At 48.5% G+C, this 16,843-nt stretch overlaps 2 protein-coding genes across 3 annotated transcripts; both read left to right on the forward strand.

Annotated features, from left to right (window-relative positions):
* The first annotated feature begins 130 nt into the window (after positions 1-130).
* On the forward strand, positions 131-4,944 carry PPCS (phosphopantothenoylcysteine synthetase). 2 transcript variants are annotated; one of them, XM_072977773.2, is made up of 3 exons: positions 131-298; positions 1,668-1,771; positions 2,984-4,944. In XM_072977773.2, the coding sequence occupies exons 2-3, from the start codon at positions 1,679-1,681 to the stop codon at positions 3,311-3,313; spliced, it is 423 nt and encodes a 140-aa protein (XP_072833874.2). In that variant the 5' UTR covers positions 131-298; positions 1,668-1,678; the 3' UTR covers positions 3,314-4,944. The 2 variants fall into 2 exon arrangements, with proteins under 2 accessions (XP_072833874.2, XP_020636814.3); XM_020781155.3 differs by having other exon boundaries at positions 165-734.
* A 236-nt stretch (positions 4,945-5,180) lies between these two features.
* On the forward strand, positions 5,181-13,627 carry LOC110072628 (uncharacterized). The gene is made up of 4 exons (XM_078378919.1): positions 5,181-5,712; positions 10,252-10,431; positions 11,566-11,719; positions 13,003-13,627. The coding sequence occupies exons 2-4, from the start codon at positions 10,267-10,269 to the stop codon at positions 13,287-13,289; spliced, it is 606 nt and encodes a 201-aa protein (XP_078235045.1). The 5' UTR covers positions 5,181-5,712; positions 10,252-10,266; the 3' UTR covers positions 13,290-13,627.
* The last annotated feature ends 3,216 nt before the right edge of the window (positions 13,628-16,843 follow it).

Here is a 16,843-nt window from a genome sequence, read left to right on the forward strand (position 1 = left end):
GCCGGGCAACGACTATTTACGAGAGAGGACCTTTGGGAGGATAAAATAAAGCAGGATATAAATGAAACGAGCGGAGAATCTGTTTTTATACGCAAAGCCGGGGAGAAAGGGGAGACGGGGTGTGGTGGAAGGCGGCCGCGGCGGTTGCTAGGGCAACGGGAGGGCGCCTCGGGGCGGGACTTCCGGCCAGGGGCGGAGGCGGAAGCGGAAGCAGGAGGAAGCGAGCGGAGCCGGCGGCAGAGTCATGGCGGAGGAAGCAGCACCGGAGACCCCGGAGTCGGCGGCGGCGGAGGGCCGGGTGCGGGCCTGGGCGGCGGCGCAGCGGGCCCGCGGGCGGCGGGTGGCGCTGGTGACCTCGGGCGGGACGCAGGTGCCGCTGGAGGCGCGGCCGGTCCGCTTCCTGGAGAACTTCAGCAGCGGGCGCCGCGGGGCGGCCTCGGCCGAGCGGCTGGTGGCGGCCGGCTATGCGGTCTGCTTCTTGCACCGGGCGCGCTCCGTCTTCCCCTGGGCGCGCGCCCTGCCCACCGGCGGCCCGGCCCTGCTCGACCTCCTGCGCGTGCACGAGGCGGGCCGGAGCGTGCGCGTGGCCGAGGGCGCGCTCCCGGCCCTCGTCCCCGCCCTGCTGGCCTACCGGCGCGCCCAGGACCAAGAGGCCCTCCTGGCCCTCGAGTTCACCGGCCTGGCCGAGTACCTGGCGCTGCTGCGGGCCGCCGCCCGCGCCCTCGCCCCCTTGGGTGAGCGGGAGGGTGGGGGGGAAAGGACGGAAGGAAAGAAGGATGCTCCCCCACCATCATCCCCCAGCATCCACGCCGGGCTGGGTCGAGGGGACGGCTGATGGGTGGGGGAAGTTTCATTGATTTCAATGGGCTTTTTTCTATTTGAGATTAACAGTTGGGTTTAGGGGTGCGTGTGCTGCTTCTTATACAAGCACTCCCTGGGTGGTATACAATTTAATGATGCAGGCTAGGCTTTGCCCCGGCCCCAGCAAGCTGGATACTTAATTTACTGATTTTGGATGATGGAAGGCTGAATTAAACCTCAAGCTGGCTATTTGGTCTTGAACCCTGGTTGTGAGTAGAGTTGCAGTTTAACCGCTTCTGTATATGGCTCAGTACAAAGTATTCAGAAGCTGTTTCCAGGCTAAACAAATTTAAGGAGGTTTAGTATTGCTTGAAGGCGATAACGAGGACACAAGATTTACTGGAATAAAAAATAACATTAGGAAAATCTGAAGGCAATAGGAAAAGAGAATCTAATTTGAGATGGTTTGACTCCATGAAGGCTGCCACAAGGTTTGTTTTGCAAGAACTGGTAGGAACTTTTGGAAGTCGTCAGTGATAGAGTAATGGGATTGGAAGGGGCCTAAAGGCCACCAAATGGAGCTCTGTTTGGCACAAGAATCCAGGGTGAAGTATACCAGAGAGATGGCGATCAAGCTTTCTTTGGAATGCCTCCAGTTTTGAGGAGCCCGCCCCCTCCTGAGGCAATTCATCGGTCGGTTTGACGTATCTCTGAAGCCACATGGCAGCACACAATAAAAACTGTAATGAAATTAAGTGGCTTTAATGAAGAAGGTGGCTTTGTGCAGGTCTAGATGTTACTGTTTGCCTGACTGTGTCATAGGAACTCATAGGAACTTCTTTCCCGTCTCTCTCCCCCCCTTGCAGGTTCCAGTGCCATGTTCTATTTGGCAGCCGCTGTATCTGACTTTTACATCCCTCCTTCCGAGATGCCTGAACATAAGATCCAGTCGACCGATGGACCTCTGCAGGTGAGGCCAGCAGCTCCTGGGACCTTTGTCCAGAAAGGGCTTTTGGTCCAGTAAACATGTCATAGAGCACCAAAATGGTGGACTGTAGCTCATGCTTCTCACTTTGCTCCTGCTCCTTCTTCGGCGCTCACAGAATTCTTGCCAGTTTTCCTGTTGTTTTCTTAAGAGAATAAAACATTTTGTGACAGATCTTATTTGACAGATGCTTTTGCCAATGGTAGCTTCTTCAGATGGACAGGGCATAACCACAGGAGACAGACACGTGTATGTGAAATGCAGTGGGGGGGAGTCCAGCATTGGGACAGTCCATAACCCCGCAAGGAGATGCCACGTAGGTTTGACCATTCATAACCAAAAACTGGAAGGAAGGAGCTATGCAAGAGTAGCAGGAGCTTAGGAGAATCCAAAGTCCAGGATTTACAGGGATGAACCATTTCCTCTGGAGGAAAATGAACAACTGGAGGGGAATAATTTCTCCCTCCTGAAATAAGGGCCTGTATAATTCATTTAGTTCAATTTTTCTAAGTTTGGTTTATCCAGTGGGTCAATTCTAGTTGAAATTTGGCCAGGGTAATGGGAAGCATGCCTTCTTTTAGAGGGCAACCTAAGGGAAGAATTCTTCACACGATACCCTTTTTTATTTTGAGGACAAATCGGCTTCAGAGTTTTTGGCAGCAGCAGAAAATGTGCTTGTTTGGAGATTTAAGTGAGGATCCACATTCTAAAAACATTGAAAGAGGTGTTTCCCTTGTGTTTTTGGTGTGTGCAGTGTCTGGTATTTCGTTGCCAGAACAGGTATATCCGCTTCCCTACTGGTTTTTCCTGACTTACAGTAAGGCTGGCACCTACCACAGAGGTGTGTACAGTGAGAAAATGTCTGTGGATAGCTCTACTTTATTAACAAAGTGCTCTCCAAGGTCACGGTGCTCATAGCGAAAAGGAAAAGTCCCTGAACTGAAATCTAAAATTGGAAGTGAAAGAGAGAAAGGGAAGGAGATGGAAATGGCGGCATTTATTTCATTGACACATGAACTGAGGCTTTTGTACTGGAACTGGGGACTGTGCCAAAAGCCTCAGGCAGCTTGGGGTGGGGAGACATTTTAGTGGAGATCTACCTTCCAGTGGAGGTGTTGTCCTGTTCTCCTCTTGAGCGTCACTTTTGAAGATATTTGTACGTTCTGCTGAAGTAGGTGTTTCTTGCCCTTGATGCAGATCACCATGAAGATGGTACCAAAAATGCTTTCCCCTCTGGTGAAAGAATGGGCCCCCGAAGCATTTGTGATCTCGTTCAAGCTGGAAACCAACCCGGACATCTTAATTGAGAAGTCCCGGCGGGCCTTGGAGAAATACCGCCACCAGGTGGTCATTGCCAACCTGCTGGAGTCCCGGAGAACCTCTGTGATTGTGGTGACCCGGGATCTGGAGACCCGGTTGTCGCTTTCGGAAGATGAAATTGCTCAGGGCCTGGAAATTGAGGAGAAGATCGTGGGCCACCTGGAGTCTCGGCACAGAGATTTCATACAGCAGGGATCCTCTACTTAAAAGTGAATTGTCTGAATCTTTAAATCATAACTAAAAACGGTTTGGTGGTGGTGGTGGTGGACTTACAAGACTCCTGTTATTAATCAGGGATGACTCAACTACAGGGTTGTATGGGATAAAAAGTAAAACTGTGACACTACATGACTCTTTTTTGTACACAGTGGCTGCTTACTGGAGAAAATATATATGTATATAAATAACAGAAACATTCCAACCTCGTAGCTTGTCTTACTATATGCAGTCTCCTAGCCAGGGTTTTTATTTTTTTTGAGTTGTTGTATTCAAATCATTACCATGCTATGTGTATCTTGCCTTCTACTGAACAGAGTTTTCCCTAAATCATTTTGTTGTTAGGAGATCTAAAATGGAATGCCTTAAGTCAAGTTTCTAATATCGTTCCATGGCCTCAGGAAATCAGTCCCTCCTTGTCACAGAGAATGCTGTAATGTCGCTTTTGTTGCCTGTAAAACAAAATCCTCGTACGCAAGACAATGGAACAACTCTGATGGAGAACACATTTTATTTGGCCCAAAAGCGGGGCTTAGATTGCTTGGAATAAAGAGTGATTGTCCGCATGCGGTTATTGGTTTTGTTCACATGGGCCAAAATGAGTATCTTTGCATGCTAAGCTTGATGCAGGGGGGTGCTCTCAAATTGGCTTGCTGGCAGTCAATGGAAATCATGTCTATGAAAATTAGCATTAATTGAAGGGATTTCTGGATTTGTGTTAAAAACATGATGGTGGGATAGAAGAAAAAAATGTAGTTTCTCTTGATGGAAATTCACCCTCATGATATTTGTCATTGAGATCCACTGAGCCGATATGGCACAGACGTCACTGTTGACTCATGAGGCTGTTGCCCTGTTTTCCAGGATAGGTAAAGGTTCCCCTTGACATTTAGTCCAGTCATGTCCGACTCTAGGGGGTGGTGCTTATCCCCGCCTCCAAATGGTAGAGCCAGTGTTTCTCCGTAGACAGTTTCCATGGTCATATGGCCAGCGTGACTAGACACAGAACGCTGTTACCTTCCCACCGAGGTGATACCTATTTATCTACTCGCATTTTAACACGCTTTGGAACTGCTAGGTTGGCAGGAGCTGAGACAAGCGACGGGAGCTCACTCCGTTGCATGGATTCGATCTTGCAACGGCTGGTCTTCTGACCTTGCAGCATACAGGTTTCTGTGGTTTAACCCGCAGCATCATCATGTCCCACTGGGGACGTTTTCCTGCATATAGGATACATGACATTTGTCAGAAGAATGGAAGTAGTTTCTGTTGGTGGCTTGACTCTGAATTTACAGAAGGACATGACCACTGCTGAGTCCCCTCATGCATGTTCTGAGCGCCTTTGACCACAGTTCAGAAGGTAAGCATGTACCCTTGTCTGGCGTTTTTGCTTGGATGAGACGATTCAATTTCTCCATATTCTGTCCTAACAGTAGGTTCTTGTCGACAATGCAGGTTAAATTTAATTTAGTGTTTAATCTTAAATTTATCTTAAATTATTGGTGTTTCTTCCATCAGTTTTCACTCCTTCATCTGAATCTCATCTGGCTTTCTTTATGATACGCTCTGCATAGAGATTGAACGTATAAAGAAATAAAACACACCCTTGTCTTATAGGAAAACATTCTGTCTCTGTATTCTCTCTTAACAGTAGTTTCTTGCCCACAATACAGGTTTGCATGAGGACAATCAAGTGCTGATGTGCGTCCATTTTTTGTTGAAGGAATTGCTTTCATGGCCCTAACCCCCAAAGGCGTTTTAAAGAAGCTGCGGGCAGTTTGTGTCCCCGAGATAAGCCGAGAGGCGTACACCAGAAAAACAAGAGGAAACCTGCTTGATGATATCAGGTTGATGCATTTTGGCCCTGCGTAAACTCTGATGCTTTCCTCAGGGGTGTGTTAAAAATCTGATGAGATCTCTATCAGAGTCTGATGGACAAACGATGGTGGAATGTCCTTCAAACTCCCCCGAGCTTATAAGATACTCGAGGAAGGCAGTTATGAGAACAGCCAGCTATGTCTTGGACACATGGATTGCCCCAATATGGGGCACTGTTTTTTAAAAAAATGGTGTATGCCAGAATGAGCATGCCGTATATATTTCACCTGTGGTGGCTGCCCTCCCACTTATTTGGGTTCCATGCAAGGCCTTGCCTGTTCCCTTGCTCTTTCGTGGGAACTTCCTTAGGTACGGTTTTTAGATAGCTTTGTTGGGGAGAACCATTTAGTGACCTCTCCAGCTCCTGCTTGCCTTTCTCCTGGGGAACGTTCAATACTGGCAGATCTTGGGGCCCCTACAGCCCGTGGATTGTGACATTGTCCTTATCAGCTGCTTTTGCCCAGGCTCTTGAGTTTCCACATCTGGAGGATCCTTCACACTGAAAAGACAAGGTAAGCGCCCACCTCCCCAGCCCAGGTCATTGTATGGGTTGGGACCAAAAGGTAGAACTTTTAGAAAAGTTTCTCTTTAAATGAAAACACCCAGAATCCCCCAGTCACCCTGGCCACAGAATCAGGAGTCGCAGGCTGGCCTGAGGAGCTGCTATTCAGAAAAGTAACTTCTCCATGTTCTGGAGCAAGGAAAACCTCCTACGTTCAAGACTCCGTTCTTTAGTTCTGGGGAGAGAAATGCTGGAACCTCTGTTTTTTTTTTCTTTCTTTCATAGATTCCTAGAATCCTTGAGCTGGAAGGGGCCTCTAAGGCCACCATCAAGTTCCTGCTCAAGGTAGGAATCCAAATCAAAGCAGATCTGACAGACGGCTGTCCAGTTTTCTCTTAAAGGCCTTTTTAAAGTTTGTCTGAAAAAGTGAATAGAGAAGAGAGTTCCTGGATAGCTCAGTCGCACTGGTTCTTAACCTTGGGTTACTCAGGAGTTTTGGACTGCAACTCCCAGAAGCCTTCACCACCAACTGTGCTGGCTGGGGTTTCTGGGAGTTGCAGTTCAAAAACATCCGAGTAACAAAGGTTAAGAACCACTGCATCCGGCTGTGAAACCAGAGGTTGGGAGTTCGAATTCCCCACTGCGCCTTCTTGAAAGGGGCTGAACTCGAGGATCCAGAGGGTGTCCCAGCTCTGGAGTTCTAAGATTATCCCCGAAAGCCTTAACTGAAATACAACAGTCCTGAAGATGCCACAAGTTTTTATTGTTTATTTCTGTTTTTAATTGTTGTCTAGATGTTATTTTGTAAGAAGAGTTTTGTGGATGATCTGTTGCACTTTAGGAAGTATGTGTTGCATATCTGTGCAATAGTTGTAGGTGCCTTGGGAGTTAGCTCTAAATTGCACCTCTATAAGTTTTTTCCCTGTTACCCGAGGGAGGTGCCTGAATGACTTCTACTTTTCCCATTGTCTTCCTTGTTGTGAAACCCTGTTATCTGACCATTTAAAAAAAAAGGAAACCAATAATTAGAACATCCCAACCCTTGCAGATAACAGAAGCTTGATTAGCAAAGGCCCAATTTAGAATCAGTGTGTTATTTATGCTGAAGACGAAACCATTGCACACCGAAACCACAAGAAGGATCTGCCTACTTAAAATTTGAAAGAGGATAAGGAGAGCCCGTTCCACCCACCCTCCCAGTTTCTTTCTGGGTTTTGTGTTGGAATTTGCATCCGGTTGTCTCAGACGTGCTGTCAATCGAAGGAAGAGACTCGCCGAGTACAGCTCGCAGGGAGCTTTTCCTATGCACACCCCCCTTTGGAGGGGAAGGGGTTTGTCCAGGAACGAATGCCACAGTTGGCTGGCCTGCGTGCTTCGAAGGGGCTTGTCGTAGGAATCATTTGGGGCCGGTTGTTTCCCCGAAGCCTTCAAAGAGAGGTGTGAAGACAATAGGAACAGCAGGGGTGTGACTTTTCTCATATCTCTTGATGACAAGGATTCCTGTCCGAAGCCATGATTCACGTCCTTTCCCAGCTGTTGGCTGCCGGGACAGGTAGTGGCTGGATCTTGGCTTGCGGGTTCAAGTATGCAGGGAATCATTTCCCCTGGAGAAAAGCCATTGCCTGTTGGCAGCAGCATCATCATGGCAAAGGCGTTCTTCCCCTGCTGTGACTGAGAGAGCTCGCTGCGTAAGCCACTTGTCCTGCTTTGAACAAAGGATGCGTGAGGGGTACGGCCTGGTACATTTTGTCTGCCATTTGGCCTTTTTCAGTAACAGAAGGGGGAAAAATATAGCCTTATCAGATTGGTGACCTTCCTGCCTCGGTGACTGCCTTGGTCCTTCCGGATCAAATAGAAAGGCCCTCTGAGTCCAGGATCCTGCCTCCCACAGCGATACATCAGGCAGCTGTTTTGTCATCCCCCCCCCTTCCTGGAGACAGTCTGCCCCACGTTCCCTGTAGTGCTTTGGATATGAGGGATAGAGCCTTCTGTTTTCAAACGGCCCCAGCCCAGAACGTTGGCTGCGCAGACCGACAGATTTCCAGAAGAGACAGAAGCCCTTTGCATGTCGAGACAGACACAATTTGGAAACCAGAAAAAAAAGCCGATTTTTTTTGTGGTCACACTGGTGCTTAAAGTTTCCGTGCACGCATGCGTGGGAATTTGGGTGGCTTGGGCTCCACCTCACAGTTAATATGCACGCAGACACGCACACACAAACACAAACCCCGGGAAGCTCAGCCAAGAGAAAGGGTTTGCATCAAAAAGAATGTAATGAAGGAAACACCAGAAATATAATACTCCTTTAAGAACTGGAACAAGTTCACAGGAGAGCAGTGGGAATGACCAGCTGGAAACCAAGCCCTATGAGGAGGAAAGACTGAAAGAACTTGAGAAAAGTTTAGCCTGGAGAAAAGAAGACTCAGAGGAGAGCATTTTTTTAAATATTTGAAAGGCTGTCCTACAAAGGAGAGGCAGGATCTGTTCTAGAGTGCAGGACGGACTCATCATCATGGGCTCAAGGTACAGGATGCCAGATTTCGGTTGAATACAGTATCAGGAAAAACTTTATTTATTTATTTATTTATTTATTTAATTTATATGCCGCCCACTCTACCCAAAGGTCTCTGGGCGGCTTACAACAATTAAAATTCAATGGAATAAAATAAAATGATTAAAATACAATTAAAATACAATTAAAATACAATTAAAATTGCCATCATTAAGACCCACAGTTAACTTCCTAACTGTTAGAGCAATACAACAATGGAACCCATGACCTCAAGGGGGCCCTTTCCAACTCTATCTTTCTATGATCCTTTAAAGCTTCCTAAAGCAGTGTCTTAAAACATATGAGGACCACAGCTTAAGGGTTCTTGAAGGCAAAGCTGGCTTCTTTGTATCTCAGCCAGACGGACTCTCAGCATCTGCCGGGTGATTTGCTGAAGGGTTTCACTGCCCGAAACAAGATGCAATTATTTGTCCTTTGCCCTAAATTACTCTGCTGAAATGGCGAATGCTATTTTTAATAGTGAACATTATATATATCATCTTTCCCAGAAAGTAAGACAGGGTTTTATATTAATTTTTGCTTTAAAAAAAACGCACTAGGGCTTTTTTCAAGGGAATTTTTTTAATTGTACATTTATTCAAATACAGTCATGTCATCTTCTGGATGACGGAGGGCAGGGTTTCACTTAACTGGCGCTTATTTTGAGGGTTGGGCTTATATTACAAGCATCCTGAAAAATCATACTAGGGCTTATTTTTAGGTTAGGACTTATTTTCGGGGAACCCGGGTAGAATGAGCCTTGGCTCCCTCTAGTGGCCAGATTTTTCTTCTAATATTTTAAATATTTTTAGAGCATGGATAAGTGAAATAGTATTTATTCTGCAAATACTGGGATCCTGCTGTTATATTAGGAGAGTGAAAGTGAAATTGGCAAACTAGCTTGTTGGAGGATTTGTGGAGTTCGTCCAAAACCATAACTTTCCCAAGCTTTACCTACTTCTCAGGTTTGCCGTGAGGATAAAATGCACCCCCAGGTAGAGCTCTTTGGAAAGAATAACTATGAATGAAGTAGAAAAAACAAAATGAACTGAATAGGTTCCTTTTACAGTAGATCCCAGATCTGTGGGGGCTTGCCTTCCTCTGCTGAAGGGCTGCTCCCACTGAAACAGATTCAGCAAAGGGGGTCCTTAGTCCACGTTTCTGGTGGAGAGGCTGAGAGGAACAGAAGTCGGGTCAGACAGAGTTTCGGGATCCCCCCCTTCTTGAGAAACAGAGCCTTTTTGCACCCCGCATGCCTCACTGGGAGAAGGGAAACTCCTTTTCTTGAGAATGTATGAATTGCAGACCTTACAGGACATTTCAGAGAAATCAAGGGTGCAGATAGTCCAACCAGCAGAGAGCTAAAGAAAAAAAAAATCCCCACAGAGCTGCTGAAGTTAAGGCCAGAAAATGTGTAAACTTTGAGAGAAATTTGTAAAAAAATACTGTGCACGAGTCTCTGCATATGGAGAAAAAAAAACTCCTCGGCATATTTGCCTGATGATGCGAGATCTTCCCTGGTGGATCAATATTGAGTCACTGGAACTGGGCTGGTTTGCCTGATTAAAAAGAAAAACAAGGTTGGAAAGAAAATGGAGAAGCAGATTGGAGAAAAGCGACAAAACTCTGACGGAGGTTTTGGCCTCCTTAAGTCTGTCACCCGTAAGAGTGTGAACGAGCATAGGCCATTTCTGTTCCTCACGCCTTCTGCCACGGCCGGCCGAGGGCTTTTGTTGCTTCCATTTCTGGGCATTTCAGCTTGCCTAAAAAAAAAAACCCTACATGATCCTACTGAGTTTGGGTGTGTTTTTTTTTAACCACCTGCGCCTCCCCGGGAAGCCCTGTTGAGTATCTTTTAACCACTCTGTTATATTGATGAGGGTGAACTTTGCAACTCTGCTTTGCCAAGGAGACTTGCTTGTCTGAAGAAGGTGTGTGTGTGTGTGTGTGTGTGTGTGTTGATGGGACCCACCACCTCCCTCTCTCCCTGCCCCCCAGAATCCCAGCGGAGAGATGCTGGCGCAAGAAGGCTTGCTGAGCATCGCCTGCAGCAGCCACAGCGAGCAGGTGGCTTATTTGCCGGTCGAAAGAAACAGGCTGCTGGGAAAGATCGAGGCGCTGGAGCAGAAGCCGGGCTCCCCCTGCTGTCTGGGACACTTTTGTGCTGCTCGCCTGCAGGTACACAGTCATGGATTCCTTTGGAAGGCTTTTTATATATTTTCTTTTCTTTCCCTTCCCTTCCTTTCCTTTGTCTTGCCTTCATGCCCCACCCTGAAGGAAAGTGAGGTTTAAGTTTGAACAAATGAATGCAAGCTTAAAAAGCAAGGAGTGTACAGAATTGTAAAAAGCAAGTAAATATGTAAACGAGGTTGACCAGGAGGGCCGTAGAATTAAAATCAAACTAGCAACCAAAGACTGATGGGAAGGCCAACAGAAACTGGTTAATCTTCTTGAGGATCAGTAAAGACAATGCCTGACGAACCCTCGGTCAAAGCAGATTCTAATGCGGAGACGAAATGAACAGTGGGTTCAGCCCATGGTGTCTATGTGGGACCCAAGAGTCTTTAGACATCGTTTCTTGTCTCATAAGCCTTGGCAGGTGCCTTACCCTGAGTCAGATTCATCACCTGCCTGGAACGGTGTGGCCTGCACTCACGTATTCCCGGGGGTCGCTGAAAGGGGTCTTCTTCAGCCCTACGGAAAGGGGCCAGGACTCCATATTTCTGGCACAAAACAGTCGTAATTTGAACTGACTGAAAAAGGAGATTAGAGACGAAAGCACAAACAGAGGGTTATGGTTAATATTCAGAAGTCAAAAAAAAAAAAAATCTAAAAGGAGCGGCTGTGCCCCAGGACTTGATGGTTATGATGAGCAACCTGCACTCTGGACAAGAGGCTGCCGTTTGATGAAAGAAGATATTTTAGAACGGGGCTGCTGTTGAACATTTAAGAAGGCAAAAAATCATGACGGCAAGAAAGTTACATGAATGCTGACAGTGAAGAAATTAAAACTCTTTAAAAGTTTTACATGCATCGGTTCAATGTATGGCTGGAGACCCAGATCCTCCAAGTCCTTGTCTTCTCAATTATCACGTATGAATGGGACAGCCCATAGAGTAAAGAAAGCTGGTGGGTGGTGGGGGGGGAACAAGGTCATTGACATGTGCTGTCGAAGGAGAGCTTTCCCACTATCCTGGCCCTCAGAAAGATAGAGAAGGGGCTGACTGAGCAGATAAAACCTGATAGCTCCCTTTCCCAGCTGATCTTCCCATGGCATGAAACGAGTATGTGACATTATCCAATATCTTCTAGTCTCGCGATGAGGAATTGGCAGGAAAAGGTGCTCGCCAGGAGCAGGCAGAGCGAGACCTGGACGAGGCTCCTCACTGGCTGCCAGTGGCTCGTGACGGCATCCAGGACCCAATGGGAGAGCCAGGGACCCCCGACGTGGAGCAGAGCAGACCGGGTGAGTTCAGCTCCAAACCACTGGCACATTTCTGTTTTTAAAACTTGGACTCTCTGACCCTGGAAAGTAGGGTACGGATAGCCCAAACTCTAGTCCAACCCAACAACCTTTCAGTATTTCTCATCTTCTCACCCTCAAGCCCTCTTGCGAACCAACCTCCAGACTATATACCGTGTTTTCCCAAAAATAAGACAGGGTCTTACATTAATTTTTGCTCCAAAAAAACCCTATTAGGGGTTATTTTCAGGGGATGTTTTATTTTACAGTCCTGTCATCATCTTCTGGTTGCTGCACAATGCTGCACAATGGTGGAGGGCAGGGTTTCACTTAACTGGGGCTTATTTTGGGGGAAGGGTTTATATTACGAGCATCCTGAAAAATCCTACAAAGGCTTATTTTCAGGTTAGGTAGGTCTTATTTTCAGGGAAACAAGGTAGCATAGACTCTGGTTCCCTCTGGTGGTCCGTTCTGGTAATGTGTATTTGTGGAGGGGTTTATTTAAAATTTTCAGCTGGCGGATAAGTGAAACCACGATTGATCTCGCGAACCAACCTCCAGACTATATACTATATTTAATGTGTTTGTCCGTCCCCCCTCTTCTAAAATCTTGAAACATGAGACTAGAGAGGGTGTGCATTGCTGCTTGAATATCTTTGCCAGGGTCGGACCTCAAGAGAGTAATTGATCTCAGCTGACCCACTGAGTCCCACAGTTCATTGAGGGCAAGAACCTGTCTCTCTCTTTCCAAGTCTAGCAACCTCATCCTACTACGCTGCCCCCCTTCACCCCCTCAGAACCAGAGTCAAGGGAGTCTCTGGAGGTCTGTTGTACAGTCCAGTCTCTTGGACCAGTGACAGCTGGAGCAGTTCCCCGGGCCCACTGTGGGTGGTTGTTGGCTTAACTCTTTAATAACTTTAATAATAATAATGAGAAGAAGGCTTTTAACTGAAGTAATATCAACTGTGGGTCCTGATGGCAATTTTTAGAGAATATATTTTAATTGTATTTTAATTATTTTATCTTTTTACTGTATTTTAATTGTTGTAAACCGCCCAGAGACCTTTGGGTAGTGTGGGCGACATATTGAATGAATGAATGAATGAATGAATGAATGAATGAATGAATGAATGAATGAATGAATGAATGTATGTATGTATGTATGTATGTATGAATGAATGAATGAATGAATGAATGAATGAATGATAACAGGGGCAGTGGTCATCTGCACACACACACACCCCCCCCAAGTAAAACTCATCTTCTGTCGTCTTGATCTTTTCCAGCTCCATCTGTGACAGACTGCTTGCCGGAGGAGACAGAAGCAGGGAAAAGCAATGGTAAATGTCACGCCGATTCAACTCTCACTTGGCATCTTTTAAGGCCCGCGGATGCTAGACTGAGACCCACTGGTATTAGGAGCATGTTGATGATGGTGCTGTGCTCAGACTTCACCCAGCGACTCGCTGGGTGCCCCCAATTAACGGCTTCTGATTGCCTTTCGAAATGTGTGAGATGCCGGAGGCCACAGAGGCCAGCTCCCTTCTGGATGAAGAGATCTCAGCGTTACTGAACAGGGTCTGATTTCTTGACCTGACCTTCATGCGCAGATTCTTGGACCGGTTAAGTCGGAGTCGCTACGGTCGAAGTCGCCCATTCGCTGCAATCAAGTCTGCCACGGGGTGGACCGATGGGGATGTCGTCCTTGGATCCAGCACTGGTGGGTTGCGGAACCAGTCAAGTCTGTAACCCAGAGATTCCCTTGCAATTCAAGACATTTCTCAAGACTGGGGCTGAGTCTGCCTCCTTGGGTGTAAAAATAAGAAGCCAATTGTAAATAGCACGTGGTCTGCTCCATGTAGCTTGTAGAATACTACAGTCACATCATTAAAAACCAGAACATCTCAATGATTAGAGTTGTGTTTTTTATTGGGGGGGGGAGAGGTAAAATCAATGAGTAAAGAAATACGGGAAGGTAAAGAATTTAGCCTGGGTTGTGACAGAGCGTCCTTGTTTAGTGCGCCTGCATCCAAAGTCAAAACAGCCCGGATAATATCCAGTCTCAAGCAGGAGAGGGAAAAGATTTATTCCCCCCCCCCCCCCCCGTGGGGTGGTTGGGTTTTGGACTAATCAGCCCTTTGGCTCCTGCAAGCGGAGCGTAATCTGTTATGGTCAACCTATGAAAGTAGATTCCAGCTGTCGTGCCTAACTATAGTACATGCAGATCGGAATTGACCTCCTAACAGCCGAACGAGTCGTTTTCTAACCTTCATGGCTATCATTAGAAATGTACAGCTTGGGTTTTGTCCGAATGGAGAGTTAGAACAGGACGGAGCCAAAGAGGCCGGCCGGCCGAGCAGCCATGAGAGCGAGAGGCGTTGACGGATGACCTCCAGCATATAGATCGCTGAGCAAGCCGTTCCCCCTCTCGGTGGTCAATGATGCCAGCCTGTGCCGGAGGGCAAAACATGGGGACAGGCTAAATTAAAAGCTGTATTTAGCTGTATGGAGAGGTCACTCGCGCAGAATTCCTGCCGAAAAGTTTGGGCTGCCATAAGAGATTCCCAGAGAAAGGTGTGATGTCATGTCTTCCTCGTAAGGAGCCCTGCCATTGGGGGTCCAACAGCTTACCATTCTCTACGAAAGACAGAGAGAGAGAGAGAGAGAGAGAGAGAGAGAGAGAGCTCCTGAAGGACAGTCGGGAATTCTCAAGGGCAACCCACAGATGCCCTAAAATGAAGCCATGGCAGCCGAAGTGGTAGGAATTTGCTTGGACGTGTCATAGAGGCAGGTAAACTCAAGCAGAAACAAAGTGTTCTGGGAATAGGCTGTTCCTGGGTCTTTGCTTTCTCCTGCTGATTGCAGCTTCAGAGCTGAATTCCACACAGATCGGGGGCAACGAAGGAAGGAAGGAGGGAGGGAAGGGAAAGAAGGAAGGAAGGGAAGGGGGAAGGAAAGAGCTGATGCTGGAAGGGAGGGAGGGAGGGAAAGAAGGGAGGGAGGGAGGAAAAGGAGAAAGCAGGGAAGAAGGAAAGAGCTGATGCTGGAAGGGAGGGAGGGAGGGAGGGAGGGAGGGAGGGAGGGAGGGAGGGAAGGAAGGAAGGAAGGAAGGAAGGAAGGAAGGAAGGAAGGAAGGAAGGAAGGAAGGAATCAGGGAAGAAGGAAGGAAGGAATCAGGGAAGAAGGAAGAAAAGAGCTGATGCTGGAAGTGAGGGAGGGAGGGAGAGAGGGAGGAAGGAAGGAAGGAATCAGGGAAGAAGGAAGGAAAGAGTTGATGCTGGGAGGGAGGGAAGGAGAGAGGAAGGAAGGAAAAGGAGAAAGCAAGGAAGCAGGGAAGAAGGAAGGAAAGAGCTGATGCTGGGAGGGAGGGAGGGAGGGAGGGAGGAAGGAGGGAAAAGGAAAAAGCAGGGAAGATGGAAAAGAGCTGATGCTGGAAGGGAGGGAGGGAGGGGACTTCTTTTGAACTTGCAAGACTGCTGGTCAGGGAAGGGGAAGAAAATCCACTTCCCAAGACGACCATGCTGAACTGAGCTCCGTAAGAGGCACCTGGATGGATGAAGCCAGGGGCGTCCGCCTGTCCCAGCTCAGCCCGGCCAGCAGCAGCAGCAGGCCAGACTTGCGGGTGGAGGCGTGGTAGTGGGCAATGGAGATCTGACCCCCCCCCTCCTGGGCTCAAATGTGTATATCTGAAAGTGGGCGTCTAGTTAATGGTCTCAAGAGGCCTCTGGCCCCTGTCATGTTCCAGAGCATAGTCTGGAGCTAGTAATTCGTGCTGGGCAGGATGATGGCGATCCGGCTGAGGAGGAACTCTCTGTAGTTCCACTGTCGTGGACCGATCACTACACGATGAGGTTTAGACTTGCTGGCTCTCGGAGCCTCTCCAGGTTTGTGGGACTAGTGAGGAAAGCTGAGTCATGTCCCATGAGGTGGATTTCCTCACAGCTCCCAGGGGGTTTCCCTTGGCCTGGTGGCCCCGTTCAGCCCCGACTGACTCTTCTACCAGGGGGAAACGGCCAGGGTGCGCCCCCCCCCGAGTGGAGGCCCACGGGAGCCGGATGATGATGAAACGAGCGGGATAGAGACGAGAGCGATGATGGCGGAGAATGCAGAGTGAATCTAACCCGGTACAAGCTAGAGCTCGTTTGAAGGGTCTGGGGCAGTGGCTGCCCCAAGGAACCCTCTTCTCCTCCACCCCACGGCGCCTGCGCAGAGCCATCTAGCACAGTTGTTGGGGGGGCCTGGAGGGGGGGCTGCTCTGTGCCCCCTCCCCAAGAACAAGGGGCTGACCGCTCTACCACCGGCTGTGGGGGGAATTTGCACACCCTTTTGCAGACAAGGTGGCTTGGCTCCATCCTGACTGTGGTTGAAGCAGGTCCTGTGGGGGAAGGGTGTAACTCTGGCCTCAGCTTGTCCTCTGTTCATCTGGGCAGTCTGAGGAGGTGGACCTCCTTGGAGAGGTGAAAGCCACTCCACGTGCTGAACCCGTGCCCTTCATGGCGTATAGAAGCAGCCGGGCGACTGACCAAGGGGTGGTGGTGTTGAAGGCCTCCGTGCAGCAGGGTAGGATCCTGGCGCGGCTCGAATCCCATTGCATCAAGCAGCTGCCGGCCAGGCTCCAGTTTGCCACTTTTTGAGCGCGGTCCTGGAGCGCGCAAGGGGTTTCTCCGCTCCAAAATTCGTGGACAACATGGATTATTTAAACCCAGGTCAGTCGGGCTTCAAGCTTGGATTCGGAGCAGAGACGGCTTGGGTCACCCACGCCGGGAAGCGGACAGGGGGAGTTTTGCTGGACTTTTCGGTTTTCCTCCACTGTGGCGTCCTTCAGGGGCCTCTCTCTGGGACAGGATTTGGAGACGTTATTTTGCGATGGCTCCTGTCTTTCCGGGATGGGAGAACCCAGAAGGCAGTGCCGGGGGGGGGGCTCCTTCTCAGTGCCCCGGCCGGGAAAAGCTGGGAGAGGTCTTTTGGGACTTTGGAACTTGGTGCTGACGGCAACCAACTCTTTTCGCTCTTTTTTGTCCAACCCCACGCAAGCAGTCTTGGTTCAGAACAGGGGCCTGATGCCGGTAATGGGCCGAATAAAGCCGAAACTTAATCCAGACCAGACCGAGGTCCCCGGGGAAGCGA

Source organism: Pogona vitticeps, chromosome 7 (assembly GCF_051106095.1).
Source record: "Pogona vitticeps strain Pit_001003342236 chromosome 7, PviZW2.1, whole genome shotgun sequence".
Classification (NCBI taxonomy): domain Eukaryota; kingdom Metazoa; phylum Chordata; class Lepidosauria; order Squamata; family Agamidae; genus Pogona; species Pogona vitticeps.

Excerpts from the sequence above, each read along its gene's own strand:
- PPCS (XM_020781155.3), top strand. The coding sequence starts at position 245 with ATGGCGGAGGAAGCAGCACCGGAGACCCCGGAGTCGGCGGCGGCGGAG. Across the intron at positions 735-1,667 it reads CCGCGCCCTCGCCCCCTTGG|GTTCCAGTGCCATGTTCTAT; the intron begins GTGAGCGGGAGG and ends CCCCCCTTGCAG. Across the intron at positions 1,772-2,983 it reads CGACCGATGGACCTCTGCAG|ATCACCATGAAGATGGTACC; the intron begins GTGAGGCCAGCA and ends CCCTTGATGCAG.
- LOC110072628 (XM_078378919.1), top strand. The coding sequence starts at position 10,267 with ATGCTGGCGCAAGAAGGCTTGCTGAGCATCGCCTGCAGCAGCCACAGC. Across the intron at positions 10,432-11,565 it reads TTTGTGCTGCTCGCCTGCAG|TCTCGCGATGAGGAATTGGC; the intron begins GTACACAGTCAT and ends AATATCTTCTAG. Across the intron at positions 11,720-13,002 it reads CGTGGAGCAGAGCAGACCGG|CTCCATCTGTGACAGACTGC; the intron begins GTGAGTTCAGCT and ends GATCTTTTCCAG.